A 21449-nucleotide genomic window follows, 5' to 3' on the forward strand; every position below is an offset into this window, starting at 1 on the left:
TTTTTTTTTTTTTTTTTTTTCACAGTGCAGTCTGGACTTTGGGGCTGCGCGCGGCCCGCAAGGAGATAAGAAAGATAAGCGGAGAAGCCCTTGCCTAAGCAACGCCTAAGCAAACAAAACAGCTTGCGAAAGGCGGCAAAAAAAAAAAAAAAAACCATGGAACTAAGAAAAAAAAAACAAAGAGGAGCTTTTTCTTTCTTTTTGCACAGCCCAGTTTGGTTACGGGGTCACGTACAAGTTACATTGATTTTTCAGGATAAAAGGTCCCTTCATTATGCGAGTAAGTATGAATGCCCCCCAACTTTGCATTGATCTTTCGGAAAAAAAAGTGTGTTCATTCTGCGAGTAAATACGGTACATAAATTTCTTCAAAAATGGAGAAAGATAGCCTGCTCCTTGTAACTGCAGTGCCCGGGCCAACTGTCCCCTCTGCCAAAATGGGATTACTGCCTGTGGCAGTAGATATGCAAACATTGCAGACTGGAAATGACAGTTGTCTATGTTTCCTTGCCTCTTACGTGGTAACGACTTTGGCAGGTACAACAGTTGAATACAACAAAATACAACAGTTGAATTTTTTCAATATTTTCTTAACAATTAGTTTGCACTTTAAGTTAGTCCATCCCTCACTTTCGCCCGATTCGTTCCCGATTCTAGGCGGGCCGTCTCTCGGGATATTAAGGCACACACACTACTATTCTACCTGATAACGAAAGATGCCGAGCTTTCATTTCATCTTTGACACCCTTGTCAGAAAACCCAAACCCACCTGATCCACTTCGATGAGTCGTTTGATGAACTCCATGGCCAGAGGGATGAGCGCATTGAAGGAGGGCTGAAAAGTTCGTAAAAAGACAACGAAGCAAAATAAAATAATTAGAGCTGTGTGAACATTCAAAACTTTGAATAACTTGCATATTACTGACAACTATTCGATAGTAGACCGTTTAAAAAATATGCGGCACCTCTCATCGTCTTTTGGGCCCACTACTGCACTATGACGTACGGCCTGCAAAGGAGTAGCCCCTCACCCTTTCATATTCGTCGCCATACACGAACAGTGGTGATCGCACATTTGAAAGTGCCCGCCTAAACGTGAAACTGCGCACACTGTGAGAGGTGTTGCTACTTGCCATGTCTTTGGTGAGCTATAAACGTTATATTCGCAAATCATTTTGCACTGCTAGGCTATTTATAGTCTTCAAAGTAGATGCTCCATGCACGCGATGCTCACTTGGTGTACCGTCCGCCCTGGCGTTAATGCCAATGGGAGCACTAGCTCTTTCGATTCAGACTTCCGACGCTTTTCGCAATAAAACTTAAACGACGAGAGCTCGTCGTCCTATGGAGAAGTTCCGTAAAGTACCTCCGGTTATGAATCTGAAGCCACCGGAATGTCGCGGAAGCGGATTCGCCAATATGAAATTGAATGGAAGAAAGGAGACAACTTTTCGCTTCAATATTTATATTTTATGCCTCTAAACCTAAACAGCTTGCAAGCACCATATGTGCTCTGGCTAGATAATTAAAAAAACACCTGCGCATTGACCCTTTATTTTATACTCTTCCTTTGCAAACAAAACCAGATCACTGGGAAACATCTTTTGGGGAAAAAAAACATGACCATCAAAGACCTGTTTGGCATATTGCGATTTGACAACGCAAACCAAGCAGCACAATGACGAAACAGGTTACGTATCGGCTTTGTGATCTGTTCACTCTGTTTCCTTTGTATTCTGATCTTGGAGTGGCAATAGAGAAGGAATTTAACCAGTTCCAGGATGTATGGAATGCATGAGCATGACCGAGCATACATCAGAACAGCCCCACAAATGCCTCCACGGTTTCAATACGGGATTGACGAGAAACCTTGTACAATTTTCTAGAAAGGCCTTTTAGATTCTCAGCACAATTTTACTGTGTGAAATACAAATTTTACGAATATTCTAAATTTACGAATATTGTCTTATGCATTCTCCAACTTCTCGTGTCAAACTTTGCTGCTTTGCACCAGCTCTCTGGTGTCGAGCTTCACCGCTTTGCACCAATGTGTTGGGGAAATGGCTGACGTGTCGGAGCATCTCAGCTGGCTCGATGGTCTCGGAAATTTTGCTCACTATTGTGGGTCGACCTTCTCCAAATAAAATCATACTTTGGAAGAAAAAAAAACAAAAAAAAACTTTGTGCCAAATTTATATAATTATGGTGGTTATTACTTTGCTTGCAATGTTACATTACATCCTAAACAACTAATTTTATCAGGGCCTTTGTTTTCTACTGCAAGTAATATGTGAAATGTTTCTCATGCTACAAAACTGCTTCTTTCATAGGTGTGCTTTCTAGAAAAAATTCCCAAGTGTGATTTCTTAAAAGTATCCATCCTCAATTGACATTGAATGCAAACTAATTGTGTTTCAAAATAATAATATTTATTTGCAGATATATTTTATTATTCTCATTGATTCACAGTTATATTTCATTATTCATATTTGACTCCCAATCAGAAACTCCATATTTACGCACCTCTACAACAAATTGGCACATCCACCAGACAACAGAAAATTAAATCTGTCAATCCCTCCAGCAACCTAGTTGTTCAGTAAATTGATTCCCCACCTAATTAACATGTTAATAAACTCCTTATTTAGTTCATTATTGACACACTTTTAACAACTCATTCATTCAATCAGTAAAACTATATTAAAGAGAAATAAAAGTGGGCTACTTACAGCATGCTCACTCCCAAGACAGCATACTAGGGACGACATGGCTCTGGTTAGAGATAAGTTTGAGGAAAAATCATGAGGTGCTAATACATGTGACATTAATAAAGCAATGAAAAAATAAACAATTTTTTAATGTCGGTTTCTTCTCCCAATCAAATCCTATGAAAAGCTCGGTAAACATGACATATATGTGGCAATTCACACTCTTCACGAAAGACCTCTGCAAAATTGTTTTCTCTGTACGCAGTATTTGCCAAGAGATATGGACGAAATTATAACAGGGTCTTTATATTGCTTACAGGCAAATTTCTAATACACTAATGTTTGCCTTAATTTGACTTTGTCGGTTTTAGCAATGTTTGAAGTACCCTTTCTCTGTCTATGAGGAAATCTAAATAAGTAGAATGAAGTGTAATAGTATGGTTAAAATGTGACCTAACGAAGTTCAGGGGACACAGACAATTCGGCATCCAGATTGTCTATGTTGTGTCACCTTGCCAGTCCAAGTGTGGTAAGTACCAATCAACTAACTCTAGTTTTAGTGAAACATTGGTTACCGTATCACTAAAACTAGATTTAGCAAAGTGATGTTTTGATTGAACTGCTAGTGAGCAAAAAAAAACCAAAAAAAACTCAACTTAAGAGTTTTTAAGAGAAGGAAAATATACTATAGTCCGTCGCAACTCAAGAAGGTAGGGCGAGGAAAAGGGAGGCCGCAGAGGAGGCAGCAGACGGAACGCTGGAGAGGAGAGAGCGGAAACTTTCTCCCTTTAGCGTTTCGTCAGCTTCCTCTTCCCCGGCCTTCCTTTGCCTCGCCCTACCATCTTGAGTTGCAATGGACTATAATCACGTTTCCTCAAATGGAATACATTAGGATCTCAGAAGAATCAATAAACACGAAAAGCATTACCGTGAGCCCGATTTACTGTACTCTAATTTAAGAAATGTATGGAAAATTGCTAGGCAATTGTGGTGCACATGTGGCATGTGGAACGTTATAGCATCAGAAACGTCTAGCGGTACTCCGAGTCTCCAGATGCCAGACACCTAGGTTCATTATGCTCTTCATCAGAGAGTTTAATGCATTCCATGTGCGAACTTGACAGTTGTTTCTATAATGAAGCAATACCCGCTAATGGCCGATTCACACGACGGACTGATCTGTGGATGGATTGATCACGTGACGGCGATTCGTCGTCTCCCAAGCACATCCACACGAGGGAGACAATGAGCAGACCCCACAGTGCCGCAAAACTCCACTGTGGCACCGTTGTTCAAGACAGAAATCGATGTTTGCTACCGCGATAAAGAATCGTGCGCTGCTGCTAAATACAGACCAGGACAGAACACCGCGATAGGCTTCGCACAAAGTGCCACTAGCTTTACTAAACCAATGCATGACAGTGACACAGGCATGGTTCTGCTCGTGCACAACACTCAAGTACAACACAGCCACAAAAAAGGTCTTGCTCGGTAAAAGCCTGATTGGATGTGCAAGAATTATCGCGGCGTGCTAGACAAGTTAGTTTTGACGGAAGCTTCTTGACACGAACCCGGAGGAGAAGCACCACCTGCGTCGCGTCAACCAAACGAAGTTTCCTCAGTTTCTTTCACGTATAGAATCAAGAATCGCGAGACAAAATGAACCAGTTAATGCACAAAACACAACGATGTGCCATTTTTGTTTTAATCGTCCAAAAAACAAAAAAAAAAAACAAGACAACATTGTGCTAGACGCTTTACAAGTCAATCTCCCGCCAAAACGCCCATGAGTGAAAAGGCGCTAGACTTTATCAGTCTGCGCGTCCGCAGACAAGATGCGGATCGCAGGAATCGGCGACGTGACGGTGACGAGGTACACGGTCTGCAGACGAAAATCGCGATTCGGTCCGTCTTGTGAATTGGCTATAATTGAGCTGATAAACCTGGCAATCTTCCAGAGCCTTCCATGCTCGCTAGTTCCTCTCCCTCGGTGTGCACAGGTGGTAGAGCTCCTCCTCGTCTACCTCACACCTCCTCGCCTACCCCTCTGGTCCCAGGACCTCCCTGTTAGTCCAATCCACGTCAAGCACCTCATTCCTCCTCTCCCACTTGTCAATCAATCAGTGTCGAGCATCGCGGCCATACTTTTATCTAGGCTTCACTTTTGAGCTTCACGAAATGCCGAACACCAAGCCAAGGAACGTCTCACTTTTTAATAGAGATACAGAGACCAAATTCAATGTGGCCTTACTTGACAACGTCGAGGCAGAGCTGCTGATCGGCGCACGTCTGCAAGCAACCCCCGAAGAGGGCCAGCAGGGGAACCAGGTGGGGCTTGAGCACCTCGGGAGCCACAGAGGCCACCACACCCACAATGTGGAAGCCAAGCTGCAGAACGGGAAACAACAATGACGACAACGAGAAAATGCGTGGAGGACGAGCGGGGGACGCGGCATCCGCCTTGCGCTTCTCACGTGGTCTAACCTGTACCAACGTGAATGACTCCATCTCTCTTTGCATGTTGTTTGCTTTGACTGTGCCACTCCTGCTTGAATTTTGCAGCTCGACGAGTATCCAAGCGGTCGTGATCTTCCGAGCGCTCTCGTTTCACTTTCGTTTTCAATTTCAGAACAGGCAGAGTTCTGTGCTGCGAGCCTGCGGCACGAGCCATGGCGTAGAGGCAAGGGAGACATGGTATTTGCCGTTTTGGAATGTTGCGAGTTTCGGCCACGCTCGCCTACTCGTTTCGCTCGTGGAACATACTTTTGTGCGTCTTCATGTTTCCGAACCTTTGGAGCGCCGTAAAAGCTAGAGTTTCTCCACCGTTTTGGCATCTCGGAATTAGTAACACATATATTTGCTTTCGTCAGAATCGAGGCAATTCACAGAACACGCCGTTACACACTAGAAATTTGCCACTGTCGTAAGGTTGAACGCTTCAGTGTATTTTCTGCGTGGATCTCGTGCATTTACTGGGAGAAGGAAAAGAGAAGAGATAAAAAAGAAAGCAAAAAGAGGAGAAACAAGACCTGTTTGGCAGAGGCTGACTACAAGTTCACAGAAGAGAGACAAAGGCTGGCCTTTGACGTCGGGCCCGAAACCAGAACGGGCCGACGAAAAGACCTGGCGAAAGGACAATTCCAACGACAAGAAGTGAGTGTGAGACACGGTCTCACACTCACTTCTTCTCAACAAACTAAGAATGTTAAATCTAGACTCGGCTGTGTTTAGAAGGATAGAAAATTACTTGTTCCAGCGTCGTCAATGTGTAGTACTGAATGGCAAGAAATCTAATTACGTTGATGTAACATCAGGAGTTCCACAGGGCTCTGTCCTGGGTCCACTTTTGTTTTTAATTTATATTAATGATATTTCTGTTGGAATTTCCTCTTGTATTCGACTTTTTGCTGATGATTGTGTAGTGTATAGAAAGATTAAGAGTTCAGATGATGTCGCCCAGTTGCAAGCAGACCTTGATCGTATTCAAAGTTGGTGCTCTACGTGGAAAATGAATTTAAATCACAAAAAGTGTGTTAACCTTTGTTTTACAAAGAAAAGGAAACAAATTGAATCTCAGTATTTTATAAATAATAACCCTATAACCAAGGAACTTACTTACAAATACTTGGGTGTCATATTGTCATCTGACTGTTCATGGAATGCCCACATAGAGGAAGTAGTCTTAAAAGCTGGCAGGGCAATGAATTTTATTCAACGTAACTTAAAATGCTCACAACCTAACTTAAAGATAACTGCTTATTTAACATGTGTTAGACCCATTTTAGAGTATGCATGTGCTGTCTGGGATCCAGCCCAAAAAACGTTGATAGATAAGCTGGAGAAAATACAAAACAGGGCGGCTAGGTTTGTTCTTGGACGATACGGGAGGAAAGAAAGTTGTACAGAAATGAAAAAAATGTTAAACTGGGAACCACTTTCCGTATGTCGGGAAAAACTGCGACTAAAATTTTTATACTCAATAGTTAAAAATAAAACGGGAATAAATAGCGAGACTTACTTAAAAGAACCCTATTATGTTTCTAGTCGTAATGATCATAGTCTTAAAATTAGAGAGTACCGCGCTAGGACATGCATGTTTGCAAACTCCTTTTTTGTACGAACAATTGCACAGTGGAATCGGCTGTCTGAAGAGCAAGTGTGCTGTTTCAATGAAGACGTGTTCTTTTCATCCTTGTAACCCCCCTGCTGTAACGCCCTCGGGCACTGCGGGGTAATCATTGAATAAAGAATAAAGAATAAAGACCGATGCCACAAAAGACAGTCCTTCGTAAGCGATCGAAGACAGAAATTTAAGTGATCTTTACATGGAGAAATTTCTTCCATAAATTTCTCCCATTTTACGTAACCTCTTCCAACTCGTCCTTTATTTCAATTAAAACACGTTGCTCCTCAGGAGATTTCTTCCTCTGAAGTGACCCGCCCTCAAAGATGTTTATTAGTCGGTGCTGAAGCAGCAGGGGACGTTGCGGCGCCGCCTGCGCAAGTTTTGCTTCAGTCGCGAGGGCGAAGTCGCTTCGGTTACAAGGTCTAGAAAATGAAGTCAACACCTTTTAGATGACCAGACCTATTAGAGGCCCACGCAAGGTACAGATTAGGTTCGAGTTCTGCATCGCCTTTTGGATGGGACCCATAGACTGAACGCGCGTCCCGGCCGCGTGCCGACGCAGCTCATGTCCAATCCATACCGTGCACCAAGCTGCTCCAGCAGGTGACACAGAAAGTCCGGCACTAGGGCACTCATCGTCTTGTTGTCGAGGAGGTGTCGATGAATTTCAACCTCAATGTGAGGGGGAGTAGAGAGACATAGGGAGAGGAGGAGAGGGGGAGAGAGTAGAGAGGAATGGGAAAGAGAGAGGGGAAGAAAGGGCTAAAGAGGAAAGGAGAAATAATATAGAGAAAGAAGACAGTGAGCAAGGGAGAGGAGAGGAGAGAGAGAGAGAACAGAGCAGAAGGGGAAAGAGAGGAGAAGGGAACAAAAACAGAAAGGGAGAAAAAGCACAAAGAAGGAGAAAGAGAGATAGACAAAAAGCATCCCTCACCCTGCACTGCTCCAGGTCCTTGCTCTGTGTGAGCACATTCATGAACTGCTGCAGCTCGGCCCACTGCCTCGACTGCTGCCATTCGTGCTTCGCGATCACGGCCACCAGCTGCCCAATCGCCTGCACCACTGGCTTCCTGCACACACATTCGCGCGTCAGCCTCCATATTTCAACTGCAACTTACGACTGGAGATGTCCAAACTAAATGGCGTAGCAGAAATTAATATAGAAGTGATAGCTTCGAATATAGGCATCACTTCAATATAAATTACGTAAAAACATGTATATTATACCCCGGAATAATGTTGTAAATGTTAGAGATCTTTAAATAGCTTATTCTAGTCTCTTCTTTTTCTTTGTAGTTACAAACTAGTACACTATTTTTTTCACGGATCCAGCAAATGAAGTTTGTCTCTTATCTGACATTTTGAAGGTTGAGAATGGTCGCTAAAACTGGAAATGTTTACTTTGCACCATACAGCTCGCACTAACTTTATATGCATACTGATAATTGGCATGCTGCAGCGTACATACCTAGCATACTTAACCATCACACCTCAAATCTAGCATATCTATTGTAGCTATCACAAAGCTGCTAAGTTACCACCTAGCTCAGCTGCTTGCAAAACTACCCCTAACAGAATATGCTAACTAGCAGGATTAAAGCAAAGACAAACAAAGAGCCATACTCTTTTTCAGAAGTCAGCAGCTGCAGCAGATTGTTCTTCAGGCTGAAACGACAGGAATACATATATAAATGGCTTTTAAAACCAATATGCCGTGTTACCTTGACTATTACGTTTTCAGGTATAAGCAGTATTCCGCGTTTTCGGTGTTTATATTTTTCTCAAAATTGGGGGCATTTTTTTTTTTTTTTTTGCGTTTTATTTTCTTCAACAGATTTGTTTTTTTTTTTGTATAAATTGATTAAGTCAAAACCGATTTACACAAAAAACACCGAACCTGTAGGAGAAAAGTAAACCCCGAAAAAAAAAACCCCTCCAATTTCAAGAAAACAAATAAACACCGAAAACGCGGAACCCTAGGTATAGGGTAAGCCCAGCTTGTTATCACTTCACAAGGTTCATACAGCACCGTTAAAAATCCCAGGGTTTTCAAAGACTTGAAAATGGCACTTTCAAACTCAAAGGTCTTTCAAAGTTTTTGAACCCCCCCCGTGAAGTCACCGCTTAGTTCTCGGCATTATCAAAACCAGCGTTTCTCTTTGCAATGTATCAAAGCCCAAACTTTGCAACAACCAGTGCAAGCAAAACACCAGCCACGCTCGTCTGCTACCGGAGGGGGATCTCTTCAAACACTTGCCCGTGCCGGGCAGTAGTTTGGGGACCAAAGGGGACGACGTCTTTTCGTCGGAGCTAGTCACCGACGAAATGACCGATGAAAATCGACATAGTAACTGAAGGCTTAAGAAACGCGGGGTGCGGCAAGTCCCGAGCTTCCCATCACCGCCCTGCAGCCAATCGGATTGCGGCGTTGGCCGACACGAACGCCAAAGCACCGAGCGGAAGCCGGGACCGTAACAAGCCACGTCCCGCGTTTCTTGCGCTGTTAGTGACTATGGTGAACGATTCACCAGGTGGAACGTACGCAGTCTTGGGTTCTTCTGACAGCTGCTTCCACGCCTTGGTCTTGCAGATCTTTTTCCTTAGGAGGACGGCCGAGTACTGCCGAACCTGTTGTCGTGAGAGACACGGAAGACGGGCTCTCGACACCAGTTTTCATTTCCAAAAATAACCCAAATTACTGAGACATATATGCACCTTTAAATCATTTTCTAAAAAACAAGGGTTAAGCGCAATTTTTTTTTTTTTCTGAAAATGGCATGGCAATATCTAAAATATTTTCTTGAGAACATTAGAATATTCGTTTATTTATGCATTTATACACCCAAAAGGTGTGTTAGGGGATTACATGGGAGGGGTGGGAGGGGGGAGTGCAATACAATGAGTCACACTGCAATACTAAGGAACACAAAAAAAAAATGAAAGCCGTTTACAAATCTCTGTAATGCGAAATTAGAGTGCAGCTCTTCAGGAGGAGGAGGAAAAGGTATGGAGGGAAGGGCACGGCCCTCCCCCCCCCTCCACCTACTAATTCAATTCCCCGCTAAGTTTAGCGGGGAATTAAATTGGTGTTGAGGTAACGTGACGGTCAATTTTCACACAAAATCGAGCAAAGAAATTTAATTTGTTCATAGGTGACGTGATACCAAGTCATGTGACATCATTTTCCCCGTTAAAATTAGCGGGGTAATTGAATTGCTGTTGAGGTCACGTAGCGTCAATTATCACGCTAAATTTAGCACAGTTACGCTGACGCCACAAAACATGGAAACGGGCACCTAAGAGCTGTGCTCTAAAGAAGGAGAACATACAAAACACACATACTTTCAGCACAACTCTGAAATTCATAGCATGGGTAAAACATTGAAAGAACAGCCAAAAAAAAACAGAGAAATGCCCCCCAGTATATTTATACTATGCATAGCAGGGAATTCTGACAAAGGTCACTCATTCTAGCAGAAAAGATCAGGTATAAACCATCTTACAGGTCAGATACACCAATTTTTGGTCTTGCATAAACGCCTCGACGAAGGCGAAGTGAGGTTTTTCACCCTAAACAGAAAAGGCAAATTAAATAAAAAGCCAAATAGTAAGATTGGATACAAGAAAGCCTGGCTGCTCCATGAATTTAAGCCTGAAAATGTAACTCGGGTTCCCTGCACCTGCATTATGCAAAATATAAAAGACTAAAGAGGACACTTGAGAAAGCTTACACGTAGGAATACAAAAGCACATTCCACAAGCAGCGCACAACGTCTTCCTTTCGCACACGGCGCTCCAGCGTCCCCCCCTCCTGCTCCTTAGCAACGATGATGCCATTGCTATGGAGCCATATACCCTCCAGCTGTGACATTACACCCCCCACTGCGCAGGCGCGGCGAACCCCACTGCCTCCCTGGCCTCCGTCACAGAGGCCATGGAGGCATCTCCAGCATCTCCGTTACTGTGCTTTTCTGTGTGTTTTACTTCATTATTTTTTTTTCTGAGGCACGTCCGCTTTGACCTTGAGCGCCCCGCCGGCTTCCGTGACAAAGCATCCGCATTGCTCTACTTTTGGCCAATAGGAATTCAATTGCCGTGCTTTTGGCCAGTGGGAAATCAACTGCCGTTTCGCTGCTACAGACAGTTACAGACAACGCAGGCTTCGCTCCATAATACAGTTAACACTTTTGCATCACAAACCCGGGAACAAAAAAGCCTCGGCACACAAAACAGCGTTTCACAACTAAATGTGGAACGATCCATGAGAAAATGACCGAAGCTAGGTGGTGCTAGTTACCACACGTCACAAGGGAAACAGCCACTGTCCTCTCTTCATCTGATGCAAGGGGACAAAAGGTCGGTTTGGAAACGGTAGCCACTCACCTGTGGAATCTGTGCCATGCAGAGCGTGGCATACAGGTACTGGGCAATGTTGGGGTCCTTGTATAGCTCTCGCAGCTCGTGGGTGGCCTGCATCGATCAATTGAAAATGTTACTCTAAGTCTAAAGAGTGTGGTATGATTGCTGAAATTTGTGCGGGATCGGAAAGGTTGGACCGAGATGGCAATGGAGAAACAATATTTTCACCCTAGGCGATGGCAGCCTTGGCGAGCCAGGACTGCCTTTATCGGTCACAGTCCAGAAATGGAGATCACATAAAAGTTGGAAAAACCGAAACGAATTGTGGATGTTTGCCGATAATACTCAGGTGCAGAATAGTCTCGAGGCTCAAAAAAATCACGCAAATTAAGGTTTCAATATCAAATCCATCATTTTCAGAGCAACTAGTCAAAGGGTACTGGGTAGAATGTGCGCACTCCCAAGAAGGGGGCACGGAAGCTGCATCCCCTTCCATCGCTAAGTTGACAAAGTGGTGGGAGCTACGTGCTCGCCAAACTAATCGATCACCTGCTTTTCATCACCTGATCCCGCCCTTGAAGTGGGAGTGTGCGCAGAGAGCATGATCATCTGGTGTGAAACCTACAGTGTTCAACGAGCACATGTCTTTTACCACCCTGTCAAATTAGCGGTAAATGGAGTAAAGTTCCTGTTCTCTCTGTCGAGCTTCAATGGCCTACTCTAATATCCCGAGAGAAAAAATTACCCACCCATATGTTTGACATGATATGCTATTTTTTTTTTTATATGCCAAAAGATGGTTTATTTTTAGTAATTGCAGAGCCCCGGCCAATAATGACATCGGCGGGAATTATGTTATTAAGCCACGGCACGAGATAAATAAGCAAACATAGCCGACTGGAAAGGACAGTCGTCTTTGGTTCATCGCCCCTCACTGCAATCAGAAGTTCCGCTGGTCATAAGCTCTAAAACTTCCGTAGAATACCATGCATCCGCCCATTCCACACTAGACGCCCAACCCCAAAATTTGAAACATCTGAAAAAATATGCACAGTACATATATATGTAAAACTGATGAGCTCACATGCGCCCATCCCCTATTTTTTCGCAATTATCTTCAAATTTTGAGTGGGCGCTCACTCGGTATTTTACAACAGCATTTTTTTTTACTATTTTTTTTGCAAATTATAAGTTAGCTTACTTCTTATTTTTTCCCGGTTTTCTTTTGATTGAAGATGGGCCATCTCCCAAGATATTAAAGTATGTCGGGCTTCCCATGTGTCCCTTTTGTGCTAGCACAGATTATCTGAGGCCCTGAATTCCAATAAAAAGGTTTTTCCCTTCTTCCCTCGACCAAAGCAAAAGAAAAAGAGGACCAAAGACTCTCGAACTCCAATATCAATATGTGTTGGCAGTCAGTTTAGAAACCTTAGACCTTGCTGGGGTGGGTTGACTAACGTTGGTTTGAGAATTCTAATTGGGAGAGTAATTAATTGGCCCTGGTCAATACAATGTCTAATTATTTTAATATTGCAATAGACAGAAGCGAAACAGAAGCCTCTTAATTTTCTTAGTAGCTGCTGTTAGTGACTTTGACTACCCCTGAATACCACAGACTGAAACTTTGAAAAGACTCGGAAAGTGATTACGCAAATAAGAGGATCGGTGGCTGAGCGGGTTAGCGCACCTCAGCTTCGAGCACATGTAGCGAAAGGCTCATGCTACAGAAGCCAAGAAATCCATGCTCATTCCCTTCCCCCCCATGCCCATTTCGATCTGGATGAGCATCGTACCGGCGTACGGTCGTATACCACTACTGCGTGGTGCACGTTAAAGACCCCAGGCTAGCGGTTGTACCGCACTGGCCAAATTGCTCAACTACGGCCGCGAGAAGTTGGACGCCCGTTCAGCCTGACTAACTTCCGGCTGTATAAACATACACAAAACACAATTATTATTGTGCACATAGCAGATATACACAGAATCAAGAAACTGATTGATGCAGTCCACTAGAGCCGAGATACATGGAAATAATGAAACATTAGAGACAACAGAACAAGTCTGAAACATAGCTGCAATTTATTTAGCAACACACATTTAGCCCTTGGTTTTTAATCGCAAGTGTCAGACGTGCCATCCATTACGAACCAGAAAGCCCGGCCGTGAGCATGGCTCATGTTCCTGTTTTGGAGCTTGTTTTGTGCACTTTCGGGCAGTGCTACCGCTATTGCTCTAAAGCACAAGTAGCATCAAATGCAGTGTTGGGAAGTACTTTAAGTACGTTGCACTTAAAGTATTACTTCAAGTAGGTTAAAAAAAATGTTTACTTTACTTGAAGTACATTTTCTGAGTACTGTGAACTTCCCAGAGATGCCCCACCCCCATAAGATAGCCCACTTTTCTTTTTGGCTCCATTTGCTATATTTTTTTAAACACAGAGAGATAGCCCACTCTTAGTAATAGTAGTGTTGGGATCAGTGATGGCCTCGGCGTAAATGCGGCTAATTAGCTATGGCGGGATATAAGCAAACGTTGCTGACTGGGAGGGACAGCCATCTTTGCTTCATAGCTCCTTGCCACTATAACAAGCTTGGAAAAGACCCAACCTAAAAATAGCAATTTTTTTTTACTTTTCTTGATTGTAGACCAAAAGCTAGCCCACTTCATATTTTCAGGCGATTTGCTCTCAATGTTAGTTGGGCTATCTCGGGATTTTACGTGTGTGCCTGTACTTTACTTAAAGTATATTTCCTGGTACTTTCTGAAGAAAGCACCACTTCCTACTTCAAAGCGCATTCCAAAATTTGGTTAAATTTGTATCACAAAATGATGCTTTGCCAACTCTTAAAAAATATTAAAATGGATATTTTGAGATAATCTATTCTCACCAGAATTCTGAGCAAACAACGCATTGCTCTATTTGTACAAGGGGGGGGGGCGGGGGGGGGGGGGGGGGGGGTAGCAGCATTTCAAACTCTCCTTACTTCTTGCTCAGTCAGCGCAAGCAAGGAGGTTAAAAATATTAGGATAGGACACTCCTTCACGAGAGTGTTACTTGCGGAAGCTATGGGGCCAACGTGCAAGTGGCGCCACAGTCAGAAGTCGGAGAAACTTCTGAATTTGATGCCATTTCCGAAAATATCTAATCCGTGGCCACTTGACTTCCCCAGTGTTCGCTGCCGTTTCCGAAAATAACTTATGCACCCCCCCCCTATTACCCCTGGGGCAAGGCATACCAGTTATAAATAACACTACAGGGGAATTAAAGGGCGAATCAAAAGTTTGTATAAAAAGTATGTGTGCTCTGCTTTGTACCGGTACATTGTATTTATAGTATTTTATTTCAAGTACATTGCAGCCGGTGTACTTCTTTCCTTCAAATACATTGCACCTGGTGTGTTTACTTCTTCCCTTCAAATACATTGCACCTGGTGTGTCTACTACTTTACTTGAAGTATATAAGCTCTCATTTACTTTGTACTTTAGTTCAAGTACTTTTTAGTTGTACTTTACCCAACACTGGTCAAATGTGTTGATGCACAAGGTCCGCGCGTCGTGTGGCCTTTGGAAGCAAATGGTGGCACAACACTAAATTGAGCGGCCCATGAAGGTGAATGGCGGCAAAGCACTCGCTCGTGTCTTGCACATCGCGCAATCGTTGGCGGCAGTACTAAGAAACGCGGAGGGTGAATTTTATTGAGCGGATTTCTATTGCTCGGCCTCATACGGGTTCTGTTGCTCGTTTCAAATTTAAGGAAACATTCACTAGGCTTCCAGATTATGTTTTTTTGCTCTCCACATTCGTGTATGCTTCCAACGGTATCACACAATGAGCAACTCCTGAAGGGGCACATATTAGATGGCCAGGAATTAGTAGTATGAGCAGCATACAACCTCTGGAAGTCAAAGGAATGTTTCCTTTAATTTTCTCGCAAATCGCCGATTTTAAATACTCAATGTCTCGCGATATGCCCGGTGAAAGAAAGAAAGAAAAAAATTAGTCTGCGATGGAACCTCATTTAGCCCGCGCTTGTGGCAAATCGGCCCCTGCTTCAACAACAATCCCCGACAACCGACGGCATCTTCTCACAGACAGAATGCGCCCCAGAAACCAGCGGACATTCCGTTCCCAAGGTATGCCCTCGATTCGAAAATGGCACGCGGCGTGCTGGGGTGATGGACAGACCGAATGAACTTTCAGGGTCACTGACCGCCGGCGACACCTCTGTCCGCAGCGCGCACCGCTGCATTTTTTTACTACTCGATAGAATGAATTGCAATTTTTTAACGCTATAACTGTGCCCATTATATATATATATATATCCTTTTTTTATTCGGTTCGTGGTAATGTGATTGACGTAAGCAACTCTACAACGGATACGAGTGACATTTGAAGGAGCGGCACTCGACGATAACAGCCTGCCGTCCTAACGATGTTACACGTCGACACGGCAGTGTCGACGACAATCCGCGCGAGCCGTCTGCAAAAGCTAAGCAATTATTGATATATGTGTACGAAACACGTGTGCAGTGACCGAGAGGTTACACTTGGGAAGTGAGCACGCCAGTGACGTGTGTGAGCACATGGGGCCAGCGGCGTAGGCGTAGCTGAACAAGGACATTGGGGGATCCGCGATAGACTGTCCCGCGGTGGGCTCATTCGTGACGAACAAACGGACATAGTGAACGAGTGACAAACGTCGACGACGCACCTGCATAATAACGGCATTGTCGGGGATGAGGAGCCGCGACAGCACATTTTCCAAGGAAGCCGCCATCTTTGAGTTACAAGGCCATGGATTGTGTTGGATTCCCAAACAACAAGCAGAACAAGTGCAGCAGCGTTGTTTCTTTTTTATTTTCTTGTCTTCTTAACAATGTGCTTCTATTTTAAGTTTTCATAAACATAAATTTTATGCCACTAAAACATTGGCTGGGTTTTAGTTAAGAGTTATACAGTTATATTTTCCTGGCAATGAAATTCCTTGACTTGTCTGGTCACACTGTGCTTCCAGAGTCCGCCAAATTCAAAAGAGCGCGACGGTGCTACGATGGCTAGTAGCCTGGACCTCCAGGTAGCGGTCGTCCAGCAGGCCCGGCGTCTACTGCGCAGGCAGGTCCGACCTCGGGCCCCCTGCGCTGGGGCGTCGGATGGTGTGGGCCGCACCGGCTAGGCTTGACCTAGCTGTGCAGGCAAATAAAGACGTTTATTCCTCCTGGCTACGTTTGGCGTCCTGTTTTCCATATCGGTGCGATATCAAAGGATTTCGACGTTACAGTCATCGGAAGATGAGGTGAAAGGTAGAGTGGCAGGGGGCGATAGTACCCCACACGTAGGAGTTCAGGGGAAGTTCCTCCTAACTTCTTCCACCTTAGCAAAGTGAACACTGGAGATCTCGAGGGGGAGACCTTCTCTTCAGCGTTCGTTCTGCTAAAGTGGAAAGAGGCAAAAGGGGAGGAAGGGGGGGGTGGCACGAATTCACGAGCGCCGGTCCGAACCAGATGCAGGATGTAGCCGTGATTCCATAATCTCCTCGCTCATCGCTCTGGGCAGTGGCTGAGCCGCTGAGCGCTCGATCCCGTAAACCAAACCATATTTTTTTACACGAATTGTAGTTTGATTTATTAATCAAACCCTAGCTAATATGCAGAATTGCGTTCTATGAGAAACACAAGACGCAAACTCCGGTCCCACCTTCACAATTTTTTTTTGTCGTGGTTTCAAAGCGCTGCTGGCGAAGTCTTCTGTTTTTGGCAGCTGCACTTTGACCAACAACGCAGGTCCTTGGCAGCCAGCCAACTCACTATTTTCAAGTCCAGTTCTATAGCTTAAAAAGAATGCAATATTCTATATCTAAAAGAAACTCGATTTTAGCATGTTTGATGCCCTGACAGTTGCTTAGAGTATGTTGCTTTGTATAGCTTCCTTTGCGTGAATAAGCTATATAAAACAATCACCACTTAGCTGTTGGGAACATAACACCAGGACTCCCTGAAGTGGGTTACTCGCATGATAGACCTTTCACAGAGAGCACTGCACCAATGGCCATCATTGCAGATCCTAGGATGGCCTTCAAATGCATATGCCACTACTAAGCCCTGCTAATTCCATCTCTCTCACCACCAGGAGCAAAGACCAACACCTTCCGATGAAAAGACTTTCCAACAGCTGCTATCCTGTATACTTGCGCAACGGTTGCCTTCTTCAGCAGTGTGGTTCCCCAAACAGATATGTACAGTCTACCAGCCTCCCTATGGCATAGCACGTTATGAAGTCAAAATAAATACTGCTAACATCTATCACCGTAACTAACCATAGCATAGTGTGTACATTGTACATCTAGCGACATAGTCTTGAGAACAATGTGTGAATGTCAACAACCTGCCACAATTTTCTTTGATACTTATCAGATTTTTAAGCTCTGGCCTGGAGCACTCCTTTAAATCTTATCTCAAATCATTTACTAGATCAAATCTCGAATATACACCTGCAATCTGGAACCCGCATCAATTAAAATTTGCCCCACTAAATTTATTATTTCGTCATATTCATAGTCTACATATATTACGATTGAAAGCTGAATCAGGTCTAATCTTTCTTGTCATCGCCACATCACCAGCCTTTATTTGTTTTGAAAGTTTGAATCATTCGGTCGCTTGCCCATGCACCCTGTGTCGTATCCCAAAACACACTCGTCGTCCACTTCAAGTTTCTTGCCCACGTACTTGCACAACTACCTTTTTCACCTCATTCTTTCCCTGTGCAGCTTCGGAGTGGAACGGCCTTTCCCACCAAATAGAATGTGTCGCCGATCAAGATCTGTGGCGTTTGTGATTTTCTTTGTCGTTGTTTCCCACCACTTATGCTATACCACCCCCCAAGGGGGAAGACAAGTGCTGGAACGCAGAGTTTAGGTCCCAGCCTCCAAACTCTCCGACGAACCAAGATACCGGAACCTGTGGCAACCACAGACATAGAATAAAGAGAGATTGTGTATTGTAGCTCACAGTGCCACAAGGGGTGGGGATACATTATGCTCGGCAGCATTCACTGCCCGGTACAGCGGCCAGCGGCGACGCCGGATTTGTTGTCACCAAGCACGGAAAAGTGTCCCCGCTGCCACAGGATGTCATTGATAAACAACAGCTTCTTGTGTGCTTTGCTCTAGCACTGGCAAGAAGGAGGCGTCTCAAGGAGAGGATGGATTGCTCGGATTTATGCCCAGAGATAAAGACGACTGTGGGTGCCATGTTAGAATTAAATTTTAGTCTGTTGGAGCCGCCGAGTAAGCCATGACTCAAATAGCTAACAACGCTTCGGCCATTGGATTGGATTGGAGTCTGCGGCTCTTCCCTTTGTATCGGGTGATCAACAGCAACAAGTACTGGATCTAGCCTGTCGCGCCTCCCGCGACTTCCGCTTCCGCTTGATGTTCCGCTGATCGGTTGCATTCCCTCCGCCGATGCGTCTCCCTCCACCAGACCTCCAGCCGCCTCTTCGTCGCGTCTACCGCCGATCGAACGTTCTTTTGTTCTTCCTCTCCTTGTTCTGCACCGATTCGGAAACCGAGTGCTACAGGTAGCACCTCTGTACTTGGGACCGGTACAATGTGCCGGCACTGCAGCACTAGGTGCTCCATCGTCTCGTCGGTCTGCCCGCAGAGTGTGCACGTCCTCTCCTGTCCCTCCGTGAACCTGGCCCTCCACACCCGGGTCCGTAATGTGCCCATGCGGGCCTCTGCGAGGAGTCCACTGCCTGTCGAGTTGTCGTACCAGGGCTCTTTCCCTATGGCCTCCTTCTCCGCGCAGTACATCGCGAGGGACGGCTTCGCCGCCGCTCCCTCTCTCCATCTCTCCGTCTCCACTGCTCGGATGCCCTTTCTGATTGCCGCTGGGCCCTCCCGGCTCTCGCCCGCTGACTCCAGACAGATCGGTTCAAAACCATAGCGGTCCCGCAGCCTTCGGAGGCGGTGCATCCATTTGGTGCCTCTTCCCTGGTATATCATGTAGCGCAGGGTACGGTGGGCCCAATTCCCATCCGGGAGTCTGTGCACTCTCCTCTCGTACAGTGCCTTGGCGCTGGCTTCTCTGGCCTCGAAGGACGACCAGCCCAAGTCCCCCTGGACACCCTCGTTGGGTGCTGTTCTTGAAACTGCCAAGGCCATTCTTCCCGCATCCCTCTGTCTTCTCTCCAGGAAGGCCCTTGTTTGCGATGAGAGGACGAGTACGCCATTTGCGTACGTGAGTCCCGGAACGATGGCCATCTTCCATAGACCCCTCACCACCTCGAACCTGTTGAACGTCCAGGTGCTCTTCTTCGCCAGGACTCCTTTCCCCCTTATCGCTCCCAATCTCTTCTCTCGTTCATGGACCTTCAGGTAGTCGGGCTCCGCAGTCAGGGTCACTCCCAAGTATTTGACTGTGTTTTGTCTTGTCAACCTCCCTCCCTGCAGGTGCCACCGTTGTTCCTCTGGTTCCCGATTCGGTCCATCTCGGTCTCCCCAGGCTAGGACCGCACTCTTCCTCTGGTTGAAACGGAGTCTAAAATGCGTGGCGAGCTCCCCGCATATGTCCAGAAGCACCTGGAGGTCCTCAGGCGAGTTGGCAAGGAGCACCACATCATCGGCGTAAATGAGGGCCGGTATTCTCTGCCGCTTCCAGGCTCCCTCCACTCTGTATGATAGGTCGAAGCCCACACCCGACTGCTCCAGCGCTTTCTCCAACGGTGCCACATACAACATAAATAGCAAGGGGGATAGTGGACATCCTTGCCTCAGGCCCCTGGGTACTGGTAGACGCCTGGTCATGTGGCCCTCCCACTCAATCCGCACTGAGACCCCAGCATACAGTGCCTGCAGCAGATTCACATCTGCCTCGTTTATTCCTAGCCCTCGAAGTCGACTCCAGAGTATGTTCCGGTCCACCGTGTCATATGCCTTGGAAATGTCCAGGAAAGCTGCGTAAAGTGGTCTGCCCTCCTGGGCTGCCACTTCGATGCATTGTGTTACCACAAATAGGTTGTCTTCTATGCATCTTCCTGTTCGAAAACCGTTTTGCAGCTCTACCAGCACTTCCGTTTCCTCGGCCCATTTCTGCAGTCTCGTTCTGATAATCTGAGTGCACATTCTGTAAAGCACTGATGTGATGCTAATCAGCCGGTAGTTACCGAGATCAGCCTTTTCGCCTTTTCCCTTGTACAAGAGCTTCATTCTTGTTTCTTTCCATGTCTCCGGTATTTGGGCATCCGCGAGGATCTCTGTGAGGTTTTCTGCCACCAAGGCTCGCATGCTAGGTCCCAGACCCTGAATAAGTGACATGGGGATTTCGTCTCTTCCCATTGCAGTCTTTGCGTCGATCCTCCGTGCCGCTCTTGATAGCTCCCCATCTGTGGGTCTTACTCTAAGCTCTGCCGGCGGCCCCTGGTCCTTATCGTCCACATCAGGGATTTCCTGATCTCCCTCCACAGACATTGGTTCTTCTGCCCCGATCATGTTCCCATACCATTCTTCTATGAGGGGTATGCATTGTATACCCAACCTCTCTGCTCCGGTTTCCGGCTGTTTCAATATCTGGGTGTGGTTCGTTGACCTGGCCTCCCACTGTAGTCTCCTCCAGAAGCGCTGTGGTGCACTCTTTCCCGCTCTTCCAAGTTCCTCCATAAATCGTCGATCACACCGTTGTATACTGGCCTGGATACATGCCGCTGCCTTCTGCTTGCAGCTTCTGAAGAGATCCCAGGCTCTGTTGACTTTCTCTCGCCTGCCCCTCTTTACGATTCCGCGGTGGTATCGGCTCGCCTCTCTTCTTCTCTTCACCGCCGTGTCCACCTCGTGGTTCCACCAAGCTTTCGGTCTTCGCTTCCGTCGGGGTCGTGACCGGATCTGCTCCTTCAGGGCCTTTTTCATTGCATTTTCCATGTCTTCATATCCCTTGAGAGGTAAGTTCAAGCCCTCCAGTGCTGTTGCTATCTTCTCTATCTCCCTCTCTGTTGGGTGTCCTGTTCTATGTTCCTGTTTCCCCTTTTCTGTTCTGTCCACATGTGTCTCAAAGATCAACCTGAGGCGGTTGTGGTCGCTCCCCAGGTTGCCCAAGCCATCCTCATCTATTTTCATGCTCGTCAGCCTGTCATATATTCCAGGTGAGAGTAGACCATAGTCTATGCTTGAGCATTGATCCCTTGCTGTCCATGTGACGGTTCCCTCACATCTCGGTGCATAACATCATGGTTGCCAGTTAGCCAAAATCACAGAAAACGC

General features: G+C 45.7%; 2 protein-coding genes across 2 annotated transcripts in view; both read right to left on the reverse strand.

Annotated features, from left to right (window-relative positions):
* Nucleotides 1-16003, reverse strand: part of LOC8033031 (importin-4) — an 81188-nt gene extending 65185 nt beyond the window's left edge. The window contains exons 1-8 of the mRNA XM_042286908.1: nucleotides 15906-16003; nucleotides 11218-11304; nucleotides 9377-9462; nucleotides 8458-8499; nucleotides 7769-7904; nucleotides 4960-5096; nucleotides 2730-2772; nucleotides 770-835 (exon numbers count right to left, since the gene is read on the reverse strand). Coding sequence (XP_042142842.1) covers nucleotides 770-835; nucleotides 2730-2772; nucleotides 4960-5096; nucleotides 7769-7904; nucleotides 8458-8499; nucleotides 9377-9462; nucleotides 11218-11304; nucleotides 15906-15971 — 663 coding nt within the window. The 5' untranslated portion in view covers nucleotides 15972-16003. The remainder of the gene's footprint in view (nucleotides 1-769; nucleotides 836-2729; nucleotides 2773-4959; nucleotides 5097-7768; nucleotides 7905-8457; nucleotides 8500-9376; nucleotides 9463-11217; nucleotides 11305-15905) is intronic.
* A 2519-nt stretch (nucleotides 16004-18522) lies between these two features.
* Nucleotides 18523-20189, reverse strand: LOC121833590 (the record flags this gene model as incomplete). The annotated part of the gene is made up of 1 exon (XM_042287001.1): nucleotides 18523-20189. A coding segment is annotated over one exon (1605 nt), but the record flags the coding sequence as incomplete, so codon positions are not given.
* Between the last annotated feature and the right edge of the window lie 1260 nt (nucleotides 20190-21449).

This window comes from Ixodes scapularis, unplaced genomic scaffold, assembly GCF_016920785.2.
Source record: "Ixodes scapularis isolate PalLabHiFi unplaced genomic scaffold, ASM1692078v2 PGA_scaffold8__174_contigs__length_109621045, whole genome shotgun sequence".
In the NCBI taxonomy this organism is placed as follows: domain Eukaryota; kingdom Metazoa; phylum Arthropoda; class Arachnida; order Ixodida; family Ixodidae; genus Ixodes; species Ixodes scapularis.